Source organism: Mauremys reevesii, linkage group 2, assembly GCF_016161935.1.
Source record: "Mauremys reevesii isolate NIE-2019 linkage group 2, ASM1616193v1, whole genome shotgun sequence".
In the NCBI taxonomy this organism is placed as follows: Eukaryota; Metazoa; Chordata; order Testudines; family Geoemydidae; genus Mauremys; species Mauremys reevesii.
In genome coordinates, this window is record NC_052624.1 from 42,074,333 (window position 1) to 42,088,637 (window position 14,305).

The window sequence follows — 14,305 nt, forward strand, 5'->3', positions numbered from 1 at the left end:
CACATGAAAGTTAAGTTACAAACACTTGGTAACTAATACCCTGCATTCCAGTTATAATCTTGGTTTTTCATTTAAATTACATTACAGAACACCAAACAGCTCCCTCTTCCCCCCCACCCCACCCCCACAAGAAAAAAAAAGTAGAATGTCATTTTAAAATTGCCAGATGGGGTCACTACCCACAGTTTGGGAACTGCTGGCATTGGAGCAACGGTATAGAACAAATGGGAATAAATCTAAAATTGCTGTAAAGCATAACTTTACCGTACAGATTCTCACTCTGTCTTTGAGCATGACGTGTATATGGCCCTATCTAGTAAAAAAAACATTGTCGCTATCAGCGCTTGAATCTTTAGCTCTTTTTGGACCCTGCCTTTGAGTTTGTGAAGTACACTGGGACCCTAATTACAGTTTAGAGCTCTGGTTGATATTGCAATATAATACTTAAAAAAAAAAACACAAAAACCCCCCAACTAAGTCTTTATCTACACACTGGTTTCAAAGCAAGGTAAGCTGCACCAGTGCAAGTCACTTTTCATGCAAGGGCAGCCCATTTACACTAGGGACTTCATTGGTGCAGTTCCTCTGGTGCAGCTATACCAGTGCGATAACAGTGGTGGTAAAGCTTGAGGTGTATCCAAAATGTTGGCTATGTGTCGTCGTTGTTTCTAACAATCCATATTCTTTACCTACAATTTTGTCTCCTGCCTTCTGATTAAGGTCAGATCACCTGGTTTGGCTATGAAAGCCCTCGTAGCTTCTGGGACTATATCCGAGTAGCTTGCCGTAAGGTTTCACACAATTGCATCTGCAGCATCGAGAATATGGAGAATGTCAGTTCTTCTAGAGCAAAGGTAAGAAATAAAACATCAAGGTGGCTGCAAATTACATCATTTATTGTATGTACATCTTAATCTTTTATTTTTGTTCCCAACAGGAAAATATAACTGGTCAAGTTTATCCTGTAAAATCCTTCACAGTTTTTTTTTAAATAACTATTTATTTGGGAAGCTTTACAAATCATTGCCATGTAAATAGCAGAAAAAGAATGATAATCATTACAACAGTGAGCTTATTTTTTTTGTTTGTTTAGAGAAAAATAATGTAGGAATATAAATCTCATCAAATCTTTCTGTTTAACAGAGTGTTTATCGTGTAACAGGTTGAGCCTGTTCACAGCATCCCAAACGTATTGTTTCTGGTGATTTTATTAAATTGAGTGAAACTACTGACTCTATTCATATTTATCAAATCAAGCATGTCTATCAAATATTAATAATTTTAAAAAGACGTGCTTTTTTTCCCCTGCAGATTAATGTATTTTGTCTGAGTCCTGAATAAATGGTACCCAAATATCAAAGTATCTTTGTCCTCTTTAATTTTCCAATAACATCCTCCCATTTATTTTGGAACCATTCTTCTCGTTTTGGGCTTTTTCTTTTTTCCGGTGAAAGGTTATCAGTTGTCTAGTGCCTATTAGTAGATGAGAGATTAGTTCTTCTTTTCTTTGAGACTGTTTCCTCTAGGAAGCCCCACAAGGATTACCGAGGATAATAAATATACAATAATTGATAATGTTTGGTTATGAAGTGCATTCCAGTACTCTCTGGACTTGTCTACTCCATGTGCATAAAATCTCTCTTCTTCTTTTCACCACAATTTCTCCAACATTTATCCTCATTCAATTTTTATATATAAATAAAATAATTTTTAATCTGACTGGCATACTATTGAAACAGTATCTTAAAGAAATTTTCTTTTATCATCCTACATGCTGAGGTTGCAGGTCCTGTTACGCAGATCAAAACACATTCCTCTGGGGGTAATTTGTCTGTTCAAATCCTTCTTCCTCTGTGTCATACAGGGGCATTTCTTGGTTGGGAAAGTTGTCTGCAAAGTTTGACAATGTTTTATCCCCTAATTGACCAGAAGCCAACATTTCTTTTAAAGTTAGTTTCTGTATAAAAACCACTTTTCTAGAAAGTGGAAAAAATAATATCTAACTTGAAAGTGCCTTAGGAGAGTGGGCCAGTCTGACACACGCTGGTTGGAGCCACTGTGTTATCTCTTTGCCACAGCAAGAATGAGCTTTGTTGAAGGTTAGACTGTGTGTGTCAGCTCCCAGCCACCCCAGAGTGTCTTCTCAACCAGCAAACTCTTTGAGACTCTTCCAGTCTTAGCCTTGCCTAGCAGGTAAACAATCAATGAACTCCAGCCACTGAGCACCTCAGAGTTGTCTCTCTCTACAGTGTACAGACCCTATTACTTTGCATTCACTGAAGATACTCACTGCTCTTTTAAAGAGTTAGGGCATTACAGATTAGTAACTTAATTGGGGTAATGCACCCTTCCCTTCAAGCACAACACTGAGTTGGTTTGTAGGAAAAATAGAACAAGTTTATTAACAAAAGGATATAGGTTAAGTGATACCATGTATAAGAAATATAAAAACTGAAAGGGTTACAAGCAGACAAAAGTGAAAATATGTGTCTAAGACTGAAACCATTAGTGAGTTAGTCTTTGCCTAAGCAGGTTTATCACCTGTATCAGTTCCAGAGACTTGGTTGAATGACCGAACATTCTGTGATTTCAAGAGCTCTGACCCCTTGAATCTCCTAAGTAATGGAAAACCTTGGGGTTCTTTCCTTTTTATAGTCCAGTAAACCTTTTGAAATGTATTATTTAAAAAGTAAACCCTAGACCAAGCTCCTCTCTCCTGCTGGGGTGCAGGCACCATGCTGTCTTCCCAAAGTTATAAACTCTCCTTCAAGATGCAGGAAGACTTCCAGGGAATAGTCTCCATCCCCTGTTGAGTTTAAGAACTTCTATTTCCCACTTTGTAGGCTGTTGGCTTTGTTTACATCTTATGTAAATAGATCTTCATTGTCTGTCTGATCTGGCTGGTCAGACAAGCAAATACACATTCCTTTGTATAGGGCAGATTGGGATTATGCATTGTTTGCCAAACACATTTTAAGAACATAATTCTAGCTCATATTTATAACTTTGTACACAGCCCGAACATACATCATGCAAGAATATTAATGATCAGTAAGTTACTAGTTTTCCAATGATATATTACATGCCATCTTTTGGCTATATGTCATGACAACAGTGTATTAGGTATAATGAGTTTCAGGGCCGGCTCAGGCTTTTTTGCCGCCCCAAGATGACATAGAGTAATGAACCACAAATGTCCTGTGTCACAGCCAGTTAAAAGTTTTGATTTCTAAATAAATTAGAAAAGTTTCTTTGTTGAAGAGCTGGTCAACCATATGTATTCCATGGCTCTCCCTATCTATAAAACTTTCTGGTTCATGATTTTGGTTAAAATCTGGATTATTTGCAATGGGTATAGTTGGCAAGGGCAAATAATTTTTTTTTATTTTTAGTTCTCTATGGCTTTGAGATAGTAGCCATTTTTAAAGAATGCATATACATTTCTGTAGGATATTTTTTATATTAATCTGTGGTAACCAAGCATATTCCCCAAAGTTTTTCTTCAATAAAACCCAGTGATGGGGTGCTGCAGAGCACCCCGAATCCACTATTGTTTTGAGCTGGCTGGTTTGATAATACCATAAAATACTTGGAACAGCTTCTTCATCCTGTTTAAGTCTGTACAAAATGTCTGCATTCACACTCAATTTTTTCTTATTCCGTATAAATACTAATGTTGTTTTCTATATTCCTGTTAAAATTTTATCTGGGATGATTATAGAAAGATTTTTGAACAATAAAGATAGCCTTAGCAAAATATTCATTTTGACCATGGCTATTCTTCCCAACTGAGAAATTGCATACTTCCACCAGTACTCCAAGCTCTCTTCGTTTGCTGCTCTTGTAGATTGTTTTCAGATTTTAATTCCCATGTATCTGACAGAATTTGTTGCCCATTTGTACCCTAATGTTTTCCAGAGGCATGACTTCTTAGAAGGCTGGCAAATTTATAGCTAATAGTTCAGCTTTAAAGCCAGACACTCCCAAAATCCTGGATTTCTTTAGATACGAATTTTAGGGAAATATTCAGGTTAAATTTTTTTAAAAAGTCATCAGCATGTAATGTTTTCTGATGATTTCCTGCACATTTTATTCCTGTGATAAATTCATTATTCATTATCCTTTGTGCAAAGGGCTCTATGGCCAATGCTTTTAAAAAAAACAAACAAAAAAACCAAAACATACCTACTAATTCTTCTTCCAATGATGCACATGTCAATTCCCTGTCAGGTGTATGTGTGTGCCCAGTGCACTGAAATTGGAGACTTTTTCCCTTACCTGTTGGGGCAGCACATGCATGCACCCTGTTCTGCCTTGTGCTGCTGCACAATGGTATAAAGGGAAGAACCACCCCCCAATCTCCCTCAGTTCCTTCTTACCAGCCATGACCATTGTTGGAGTGTTCTTCCTTGCTCCTGCAAGTTTTTCCTTGTTCTTAGTGTTGTATATAGTTGATACTCATTTAATATCCGAGGGATAGCTGTTAGTCTGTATCCACAGAAACAATGAGGAATCCAGTGGCACCTTAAAGATAAACAGATTTATTTGGGCATAAGCTTTCGTGGGTAAAAAAACACTTCTTCAGATGCATGGAGTGAAATTTACAGATACAAGCATAAATATACTGGCCTATGAAGAGAAGGAAGTTGCCTTACAAGTGGAGAACCAGTGATGACAAGGCCAATTCAGTCAGGGTGGATGTGGTCCACTCCCAATAATTGAGGAGGTGTTAATACCAAGAGAGGGAAAATTGCTTTTGTAGTGAGCTGGCCACTCCCAGTCCCTATTCAAGCCGAAATTAATGGTGTTAAGTTTGCAAATGAATTGTAGCTCTGCAGTTTCTCTTTGAAATCTGTTTTTGAAGTTTTTGTTGTTGTTGTTGAAGAATAGCTACTTTTCAATCTCTCTGGATGTTCAGTAACAGATTAAAGTATTCTCCTACTGGCTTTTATATGTTACTGATCCTGATATCTGATTTGTGTCCATTTATCCTTTTACATAGAAACTGTCCGGTTTGGCCAATGTACATGGCAGGGGGGCATTGCTGGCACATGATGGCATATATCACATTAGTAGATGTGCAGGTGAATGAGCCTCTAATGGTGTGGCTGGTGTAGTTGGGTCCTATGATGGTGTCGCTAGAGTAGATATGGGAATGGAGAAGGTAACGGGGTTTACTACTGGCATTTGTTCCTGGGTTAGTGTTTCTGTGGTGTGGTGGGTAGTTGCTGGTGAGTATTTGCTTCAGGTTGGGGGGGCTGTCTGTAAGCGATGATTGGCCTGTGGGGGATCGTTTTCCAGGATAGGTTGTAGATTGTTGATGATGCGCTGGAGAGGTTTTAGCTGGGGGCTGTATATGATGGCTAGTGGTGTTCTGTTATTTTCCTTGTGCCAGTCCTGTAGTAGGTGACTTCTGGGTACCCATCTAACTCTGTCAATCTGTTTCCTCACTTCCCCAGATGTGTATTCTAGTTTTAAGAATGCTTGATAGAGATCTTGTAGATGTTGTCTCTGTCTGAGTGATTGGAGCAAATGCAGTTGTATCTTAGAACTTGGCTGTAGAAAATGGATCATGTGATGCATCTTGGATGGAAGCTGGAGGCATGTAGGTAAGTATAGCGGTCAGTAGATTTCCAGTATAGGGTGATGTTTGTGACCATCAATTATTTGCACAGTAGTGTCCAGGAAGTGAATCTCTTGTGTGGACTGGTCCAGGCTGAGGTTGATGATGGGTGGAAATTGTTGAAATTCAGGTGGAATTCTTCAGGGGCCTCCTTACAGTGGGTCCATATGATGAAGATGTCATCAATGTAGCGTAAGTAGAGGAGGGGCGCTAAAGGACGAGAGTCAAGGAAGCGTTGTTATAAGTCAGCCATAAAAATGTTGGCATACTGTGGGGTTATGCGGGTACCCATAGCAGTGCCACTGACTGGAAGGTATAAGTTGTCCCCAAATCTGAAATGGTTGTGGGTGAGGACAAAGTCACAAAACTCAGCCACCAGATGTGCCATGGCCTCATCAGGGGTACTGTTCCTGACAGCGTGTAGTCCATCCTTGTGTGGAATATTGGTGTAAAGAGCTTCTACATCCCTGGTGGCCAGGATGGTGTTTTCAGGAAGATCACCAATGCATTATAGTTTCCTCAGGAAGTCGGTAGTGTAGCTAGGAGTGCCCGTAGCGTAGGGTCTGAGGAGAGAGTCCAAATAGACAGATAAACCTGCTGTAAGCGTGCCAATGCCTGAGATGATGGGGCATCTAGGATTTCCAGGTTTATGGATCTTGGTAGCAGATAGAATATCCCTGGTCGGAGCTCTAGGGGTGTGTCTGTGTAGATTTGTTCCCGTGCTGTAGCAGGGAGTTTCTTGAGCAGATGTTGTAGTTTTTTAGTACTTTTCAGTGGGGTCGGAGGATAGTGGCCTGTAGAATGTAGTATTGGAGAGTTGTCTGGCAGCCTCCTGTTCAAAATCCCTCCTGTTAATGATGACTATAGCACCTCCTTTGTCAGCCCTTTTGATTATAATGTCAGAGTTGTTTCTGAGGCTGTGGATGGCATTGTGTTCTGTACAGCTGAGGTTACGGGGCAAGTGATGCTGTTTGTTCACAATTTTAGCCTGTTCACGTCTGTGGAAGCACTCTATGTAGAAGTCCAATCTGTCATTTCGACCGTCACTCCTACTCAGAGTGTTAAATCAAGCAGGACCATGTGCTGGTGTGGCCTCACCAGCATTGGTTTTCCTCTTTGCTGAGCCTCTCAGCTGGGGTTCCTTTGACACTTCCATCGGACCCAGACCTGATATCTCAGGACCATGGTCACTTCTTCAGTCCCAACCAGGAGGATAGCTGATAGTCTGGATGTTCCATTGTTAAAATCTCAGGAGGAGAGCTGTTTAAAGGTACAAGGTGTCCTCTTGAATACAGTAACTCCTCACTTGACATAGTTATGTTCCTGAAAAATGCGACTTTAAGCGAAACGATGCTAAGCGAATCCAATTTCCCCATAAGATTTAATGTAAATGAGGGGGTTAGGTTCCAGGGAAATTTTTTTCCACCAGACAAAAGACGTTTGTCTTGCGTCCCGCCCGATGTTTGGTCATGTTCGGTCAGGACGCAATTTGTCCTGATATTTTGCACTCCTGTTTGTTTTGTTTTGTTCTGCCGTCAGGACACCGCTCCCTGTCTTCCCCCAGCCTGTGGGACTCCAGGACTCAGTAGTTGTTCTTCTTCTTTTTTTTTTTGTTTTTGTTTTGCCATTGGGACTCCACCCCCCCCACCCATGTGTGCTAGTGCCACTTCCCAAGTGGTGGGTAGGTGTATCTGGGCCCGCCCTCTACTCCACATTCCAGCCCAGGGACCCTCAAACCAGTAGTTCTGGGCTTTGCTCTCTCAGTCCTCACTGCTCCTGCCCTGGACTGCTTCCTACTCTTCAGGTATACTCTCTGGGTAGATCAGCTCCACCTTCCTCTTCCCAGGGTGTGACTGCAGCCTTTCCCAGTAGTCGACCGTGTGTGTTGCCAGCTTCCTGGTTTTATAGGCCCCATAAGTTTGTGCCCAGCTGAACCTGCCTGCACTCAATCTCCTGCTCCCTGGCTCCAGGGGCAGCCTGTGGCATTAATAGGCCTACCTGGCCACCTTAACCCCTTCCAGACCCCTCTATCACATGGACTATTTGTTATACCTGAAATAGCTAGGTCTTGCCTTTAGTTCCATCAGAGTCCACCTAGCAGCTATTTCAGCTTTCTACTCTTAATGCATCTTCCCTTTCAATCCTGGGCTACCTGTTCATTTCTCTCTCTCTCAGTGAAAGTAGCCGCCTCACTGGCAATCACCTCAGCCAGGAGAGTGGATGAATTACAAGCTTTAGTGTCTGACCCTCTGTACATAGTCCTCTACAAGGATGAGATAAACTTACCCCCTCATCTGAAATTTCTCACCAAAGTGGTCTCTCACTTCCACATCAATCAGACGTTATATTTATTAACTTCTCTCCCTAAGTCTCATGCTCATAAGGATAAGGAGAGATGCCACACATTAGATTTTAGGAGAGTTAGTGTTTTACTTGGAGAGAACTAAACCATTTAGATCCTCACAATTGTTTGTGGCAGTTGCAGACAGGATGAAGAGCCTTCCAGTCTCTTCTCAGTTTTTAATTTTGTTATGGATCTCCTTTTGTATACGTTTGTGCTATGACATGGCCAGTGTAACTCCATTGAGTAGGGTACTGGCTCATTCAACCATATCACACATGGCCTTTGCAGCCTTTCTAGCCTGTGTGCCTATATTCTGGTTATTTGCAGAGCTGTATCTTGGTCTTCAGTGCATGCAAGATGGCATAATGAGAGGCAAATGTAATAGTATAGTGATGATGCCAGATTTGGGCTTGTTGTCCTTCCATTATTATTCTGGTAGACGCCAATCCCACCTTGAGATTGACTGACTGCTTGTGAGCTACTTGAAGTCGAATGTACATGTGAAATCAATTGAAGAAAAATAGTTACTAACCTGTTCTATAACTATTTTTCTGCAAGATGTGTTGTACAAAAGCTCCCTGACTTATGCAAGCGTTCCGTACAGGAACACCTTGCGTAAGTTGAATTTTGCGTAAATCGGGAACGTATCGCTGACAATTACATGCCCCCACCCCCAAAAAAACCTTACAGAACTTGTTCCATAAGGCCGGATTTCCGTAAGTCGGGTTTGTATAACCCGGGGAGCGTCTGTACGTCGATTCCGTAACCCACCCTTCTTTCCCTCTTTATAAGAGTCTATCTGATAAGAAAGAACTGAGAGGAGTTGGAGATGGCTCTGCCCTTTATACTATCGTGCAGCAGCACAAGGCAGCAGAGAGCACGTGCATTGCCCCAACGGGTACCACTGAGGGAAAAATCTCCAACATCAGTGTACTTAGCATGCACACACCTGAAGTGGAATGGACATGCGCAACACATCTTGCAAAACAGTTACAGAACATGTTAGTAAACATTTTTCCCCTGTCTAATACAAATAGCGGAGATTTAGCTCTCTTGATTTGCATAGCTGCTTTTGGGCTGGCATAAAAAGCACTAATTCATTTAAGAAATAGGGGCCAATATCCATATGGGACTAGATATTAAACAGGTAGTTCCTCTATCCTCTAACAAAAAGCTTTCTCTACACTAAGTGAGAACAACAAAATAAATGTTGTTTTTATTTGGCACTACGAGTTATTCCAAGGATATATGGATATTATGTACCATTTGTCTATCTTTAAGTCTAGTTTGATCTGGGTTTATATAAACTGAGAGCATGGGCTGCAGTTGGTTAGCTAGTATTTTTGCTAAAATCTTTATAATAATTCAGCAGTGAAATGGGCCTAGTAAGAGTTGCGTGTATAATTTTAAAAAGAAACCTAACAAAATGACTTGCCACATAATTAATTGCCAGTAGATTTGATATAGTTTGGAAGTAACTTGACCTGATTGGGGTAATCATAACTGTTGCCTAATTAAAACAAACAGATTGTTTGGAATTATTTCCTATCTTTTGAATTAGGACCAACTATCATAAAGAAGAATTTTTTATATTGACTGAAACACTAGTAAAACCTGGGCATGCTTCTACAAGCATGCTAAAGCACTTGAGTGTGTGTACATAAGTCCTTACTCTCTGAATACAATTTTTAAACTTTTGATATGGATGTATGAAAACAGTGATAGCTGGGATCTGTTATAATTGCTCTCTTTTGGGGAGCAAAACCCACCCCCCATTGGCCTAGATGATCACAGTGGTCCCTTCTGGCCTTAGAACCTATGTATCGTGTGAAGAGACTTTGTGTATAATCTAAAGTATCTGGTCTCTCATTCATGAATATTTGGTTTGGAGCACGAATATTTGATTGGAGCATGCCACCTGTTTACTGGTATTTGATTTGGGTATATTTGACTGGCACCAGAGAAAAAATTTAAATTAGAAAATATTATAACCTGCACTGCCAAATATTTAACACACAAGTTTAGCTTTTAAAATTATGTACAGACAGACACCGTTTTATAATATAATTCTGTGTAAAAATACTGATTAATAAACAGATTTCAGTGATTGCAAAAATGCAGTTTACAAGGAGTTCCAAAGTAAAGGTATGTTGCAAAACTTGTTTACAGAAATAGGTATGGAAAGCTGCCAAAGCTTTCACATCTGTTTTCATTAAATTAGAAATATTTTGTACATCTGAGTGAAAGTTAGCCACTTCTATATTCTTGAAGGAAAGATTGCTACTTCAGAATTCTTATTTGAATACCCCTGTAAAATGTGAGAAATGTGTTTTGTAGTTTTGTTTTTTATTCCTGTAGTCACGTATACATTAAATACCAAATTTATATTTTAGTAGCAAATTGGGTAGTGGCTTTCCCCCTCCAGCTGTACTGGTCTGATTGTTTTCCAGAGGTTCAAATAAACAGAATGCTTTTTAGTACAGTATGTGATTTAAGTATTTGATATTGTTTCTTCCTTTCAGGGCAGAGCGTGGATCAGAGTGGCACTTATGGAAAAACATCTGTCAGAATATATTTCTGCAGCTCTAAGAGACTTCAAAACAACCAGGTCTTAAAGTCCTTTTATTTGCTTATTGCTAAATTTCAAAATGTTGCTTAGGCAAAAGACCTAGGTTTCGGAATGAACTTGGTACTTGATCTATATAAGAATAAGAAGTAAATAGCAGAAATGGTGTGTTCAGTTTGTATGAGGGGTATCCATTGCTGCCTTTGCAGACTGATCTAGAGGCCTATATTTATTTGTATGTTAACACTGGCATAATTGGAAACTTGTATATTCCTCTCTGATGCTAAAAGTTTGGTGTTTTTTTTTAATGGAGATTTTGGAGAGGATCATGAGATAGGAAACTAAACTTTGGAAGTGGGGTTGGTGCTTGTTGCCTGCATAAAGGTAGAAAATTAAACATTGGTCTGAAGTCTTCTCAAGATAGAGGAAGTGCCATTAGATTAAAAAGCCCTCAGAAACACAGTGACAGAAGTATTTAAATTTGTCCCAGTTATTATGGAGAATTTCCCCAGGCATAATTTAGGGGGGAAAAGAAGAGACTTCCGGTAAAGTACTTTAGAATGATAAAGGGAAAGGTTAGAATTAATGCACACCAGTGCTGGTTATAGCTGTGAAGTACTGCTGTAAAATGTAATAACTTTGGTTATATTTGATAATATACCAATTATGTAGTTTTATTGTCTTAATAAAAGAGAATGCAATAGTGGCTAGGAAATCTAATATGAGCTTATAGTATGATAGATATGGTATCAAAATATGTTGCTGCTGTTTTGGGTTGCTCTTGCAGGGGCTTCATGTCATAGATCAGAGGGGTCTCTGTATATAGAGCTGAGACTTGCATTATTATAGGGGCAGTATCAGGCCTCACGATATCAGAGAGACTTGAATAGATTGGAGAATATTCAAAGAACGGCAACAAAATTGAGTAAGGGAAAATAATTTCACTAACACTTAATTTCTGTAACACTTTTTGTGCATGGAACTCAGTGCTTTACAAATCTTAAATTGCACCAGCGTCAGGTAGATGTTGTTCCCATTTACAGATGAATTAACTGAGACTTCCAGTCACATGCTCTTTGCTTAAAATTATAAGCATTTATCCAGGTATACTTACACTTGAACTGTGTGAGAAATTCTTAAAGTACTTAAGCATGTCTTTTGTTGTTGGTAGTGTTTTTAAAGCCCAACTCTTGTTTTATTAATTTTTCTTCTAAAGAATTTTGTTTTAAAAAAAGCCGCCTTAAGCTGTGACTGTTTGTTCATGTCCAGTAGTTTAACTTGCTAGGTAATAAATAACAATATTATGATTAGCTGGCTGTTTCACTAGTTTAACTTTTAGAAAACAAACCTTTATCACCATTCATTTGCAATATGAGGAAGTTCCCAATAACCTTGAAATGTATACAGAGTCTGTGTTTCAGTAGATCTTTTAAAATTCAAATTAATGATTGTTATACCTTCAACTTATGAAATTACTTTTAGTAATATTGAAGTTTTGGCGCTGGAAGTTTTAGATTTCCAGTTACTCAGCACTAAAGCAAAACATTTGGGGTTCCCAATCCATAAGCAGCAGAGGACTAAACCAGTGATTTCCTGTGTGGAGCTATAGAGTTAACTGAATTCTCATATAAATTTGTGTATAATTATGTCAATATCAGTTGAATTATCCAGAATTATTATTTAGAGATTTATTTCTTTAAGTTTTTTTTTAATAGAGATGTCCAACATTTTCATACATGAGTTTCTAAAGTTAGGCACCTAAATAAGTGGCCTGACTTTAAGGGTGCTGAGCATCTGCTGGTGCTATTAACTTCAGTGGGAGATGGATGTGGTTAGCCCCTTTTGAAATCAGGCCATTTATTTAGGTGCTAAAATGTGGATTTTGGTGTTTTACCTTAGGCCCCAGTCTTTCAATGATCTTTCATGCACTATGCGAGAGTCTTTTTCCCTATGGCAGGGAAAGGCTTCAGCAGTGGGGAGGCAATGGGACACTATGTTGCTAAAAATAGGAATGTAGACTGCTAATATAGTCAACTGTTGAAAGTTAAATCTGAATACTGGGTCTTAAAGTTAATTTTAAGTACAATTAAGAAATATAGATGGAAAAAGGCTTTTACAGTAGCATCAATTGTCATTCTTTCAGTAGGCATGACACACATTCTCATTCACAAGTAAAACTCCAATTGTGTCTTTCTCTCTTTTTGGGGGGTGGGGGTGGTTGTTTTTTGGCTTATCCTTTTCTACTGCTATTTCTCAAGGGCATGAAATTAGACTCCTAATACATTAATTAACATGTATCTAGTTATTTTGTTTGTCACTATCTGGATTTGAGACCTTTTAAAATAGTTTTATCATTATGGAGCACTTCCCTGCCCCCCTCTTGAATTTATTGCTTTATAATGATCTCTTCCTTTGCTTTACCAGAAGTGAAATATGAATGCCATCTGGGTATCCAGTGGCTGTTTTCATTTATTTGGATTTTAAAAGTCCTTTTTTTTTCCCTTTCTTTTTTTTTAAATAACTTGAATAGTCAATGGGATATTTAGAACAGAGATTGGTGCTCATTTCTGGGGGGTTTTTGTTTGATTTTTGTGTGTGTGGTGAAAACCATTTTGTTTCTTGCAGGAGATTTTATGAAGATGGAGCAATTGTCCTGGGAGAGGAAGCAAATATGCTTGCTGGCATGCTGTTGGGACTCAATGCTATTGACTTCAGGTATTCAGTTTGTCTGACAAGTGTTCAGTTATACTAAATTTAATATCCTAACCTTTATTTTTGAATCATTTGTAGATCCTGGAACCTTAAACCAGTTTTCAGTGTAGTTAAAGATGTCTTTTTCTTATACTGTGCCTAGCATAATGGGGCCCCAATCTGATTGGAGCCTGCATATGCTGCTATAATACAAATAAATAATATCCTTCATGAAAGAGAATATCAACTGTGTGCTCCAACATGGATTTTGGCTTGTGTATGCATGCTGCTTCATTTCTTTCCTCTTCTGTCGCAGTGTATTAAGGCAACAAAAACACACACTTCTGTGTCCTAGATTAAACTTCAACCAATGATCAGTTGCTTCAGTTGCTGATATTTTGATGCATTGAGAGACCACTTTTGCATCACATCCATTATTCTTCAGTTCTTTTCCTCCTGTACTGACTAAAAATGTTGTTCAAATAACAGAAAGTGTTCCTTCATTACCATCAGAATGATTGATTAATTTTTGACATCTGTCAAATTTGTCAGTTGCATGAGTACTTTGGGAATTGCAGCTCAAATTTTGGATAAAACGCTGATTTAAGTGACTAAAAAGATTCTTTTTAATATTATATTATTTTAAGTTTGTCTGTTCTAGCATAATGTAAAAGCAGCAAAGAATCCTGTGGCACCGTATAGACTAACAGACGTTTTGCAGCATGAGCTTTCGTGGGTGAATGCCCACTTCGTCGGATGCAAGAGTGGAAATTTCCAGGGCCAGGTAAATATAAGCAAGCTAGAGATAACGAGGTTAGATCAATCAGGGGGGATGAGGCCCTGTTCTAGCAGTTGAGGTGTGAAAACCAAGGGAGGAGAAACTGTAGCAAGCCATTCACTACAGAAACCGTTTCTCCTCCCTTGGTTTTCACACTTCAACTGCTAGAACAGGGCCTCATCCTCCCTGATTGATCTAACCTCATTATCTCTAGCTTGCTTCTTGCTTGCTTATATTTACCTGCCCCTGGAAATTTCCACTCTTGCATCCGACGAAGTGGGCATTCACCCACGAAAGCTCATG

At 39.1% G+C, this 14,305-nt stretch overlaps 1 protein-coding gene across 8 annotated transcripts in view; it reads left to right on the forward strand.

Annotated features, from left to right (window-relative positions):
• RUNDC3B (RUN domain containing 3B) overlaps nucleotides 1–14,305 on the forward strand; it is a 146,390-nt gene that overhangs the window by 40,294 nt on the left and 91,791 nt on the right. For all 8 annotated transcript variants that reach the window (XR_005594095.1, XR_005594096.1, XR_005594097.1 and 5 more), the window contains exons 3-5: nucleotides 721–854; nucleotides 10,490–10,575; nucleotides 13,159–13,248. Coding sequence is in view for 5 of the 8 variants with exons in the window: in XM_039524668.1 (XP_039380602.1) it covers nucleotides 721–854; nucleotides 10,490–10,575; nucleotides 13,159–13,248 (310 nt within the window). In the remaining 3 variants the exon portion in view is untranslated. The remainder of the gene's footprint in view (nucleotides 1–720; nucleotides 855–10,489; nucleotides 10,576–13,158; nucleotides 13,249–14,305) is intronic.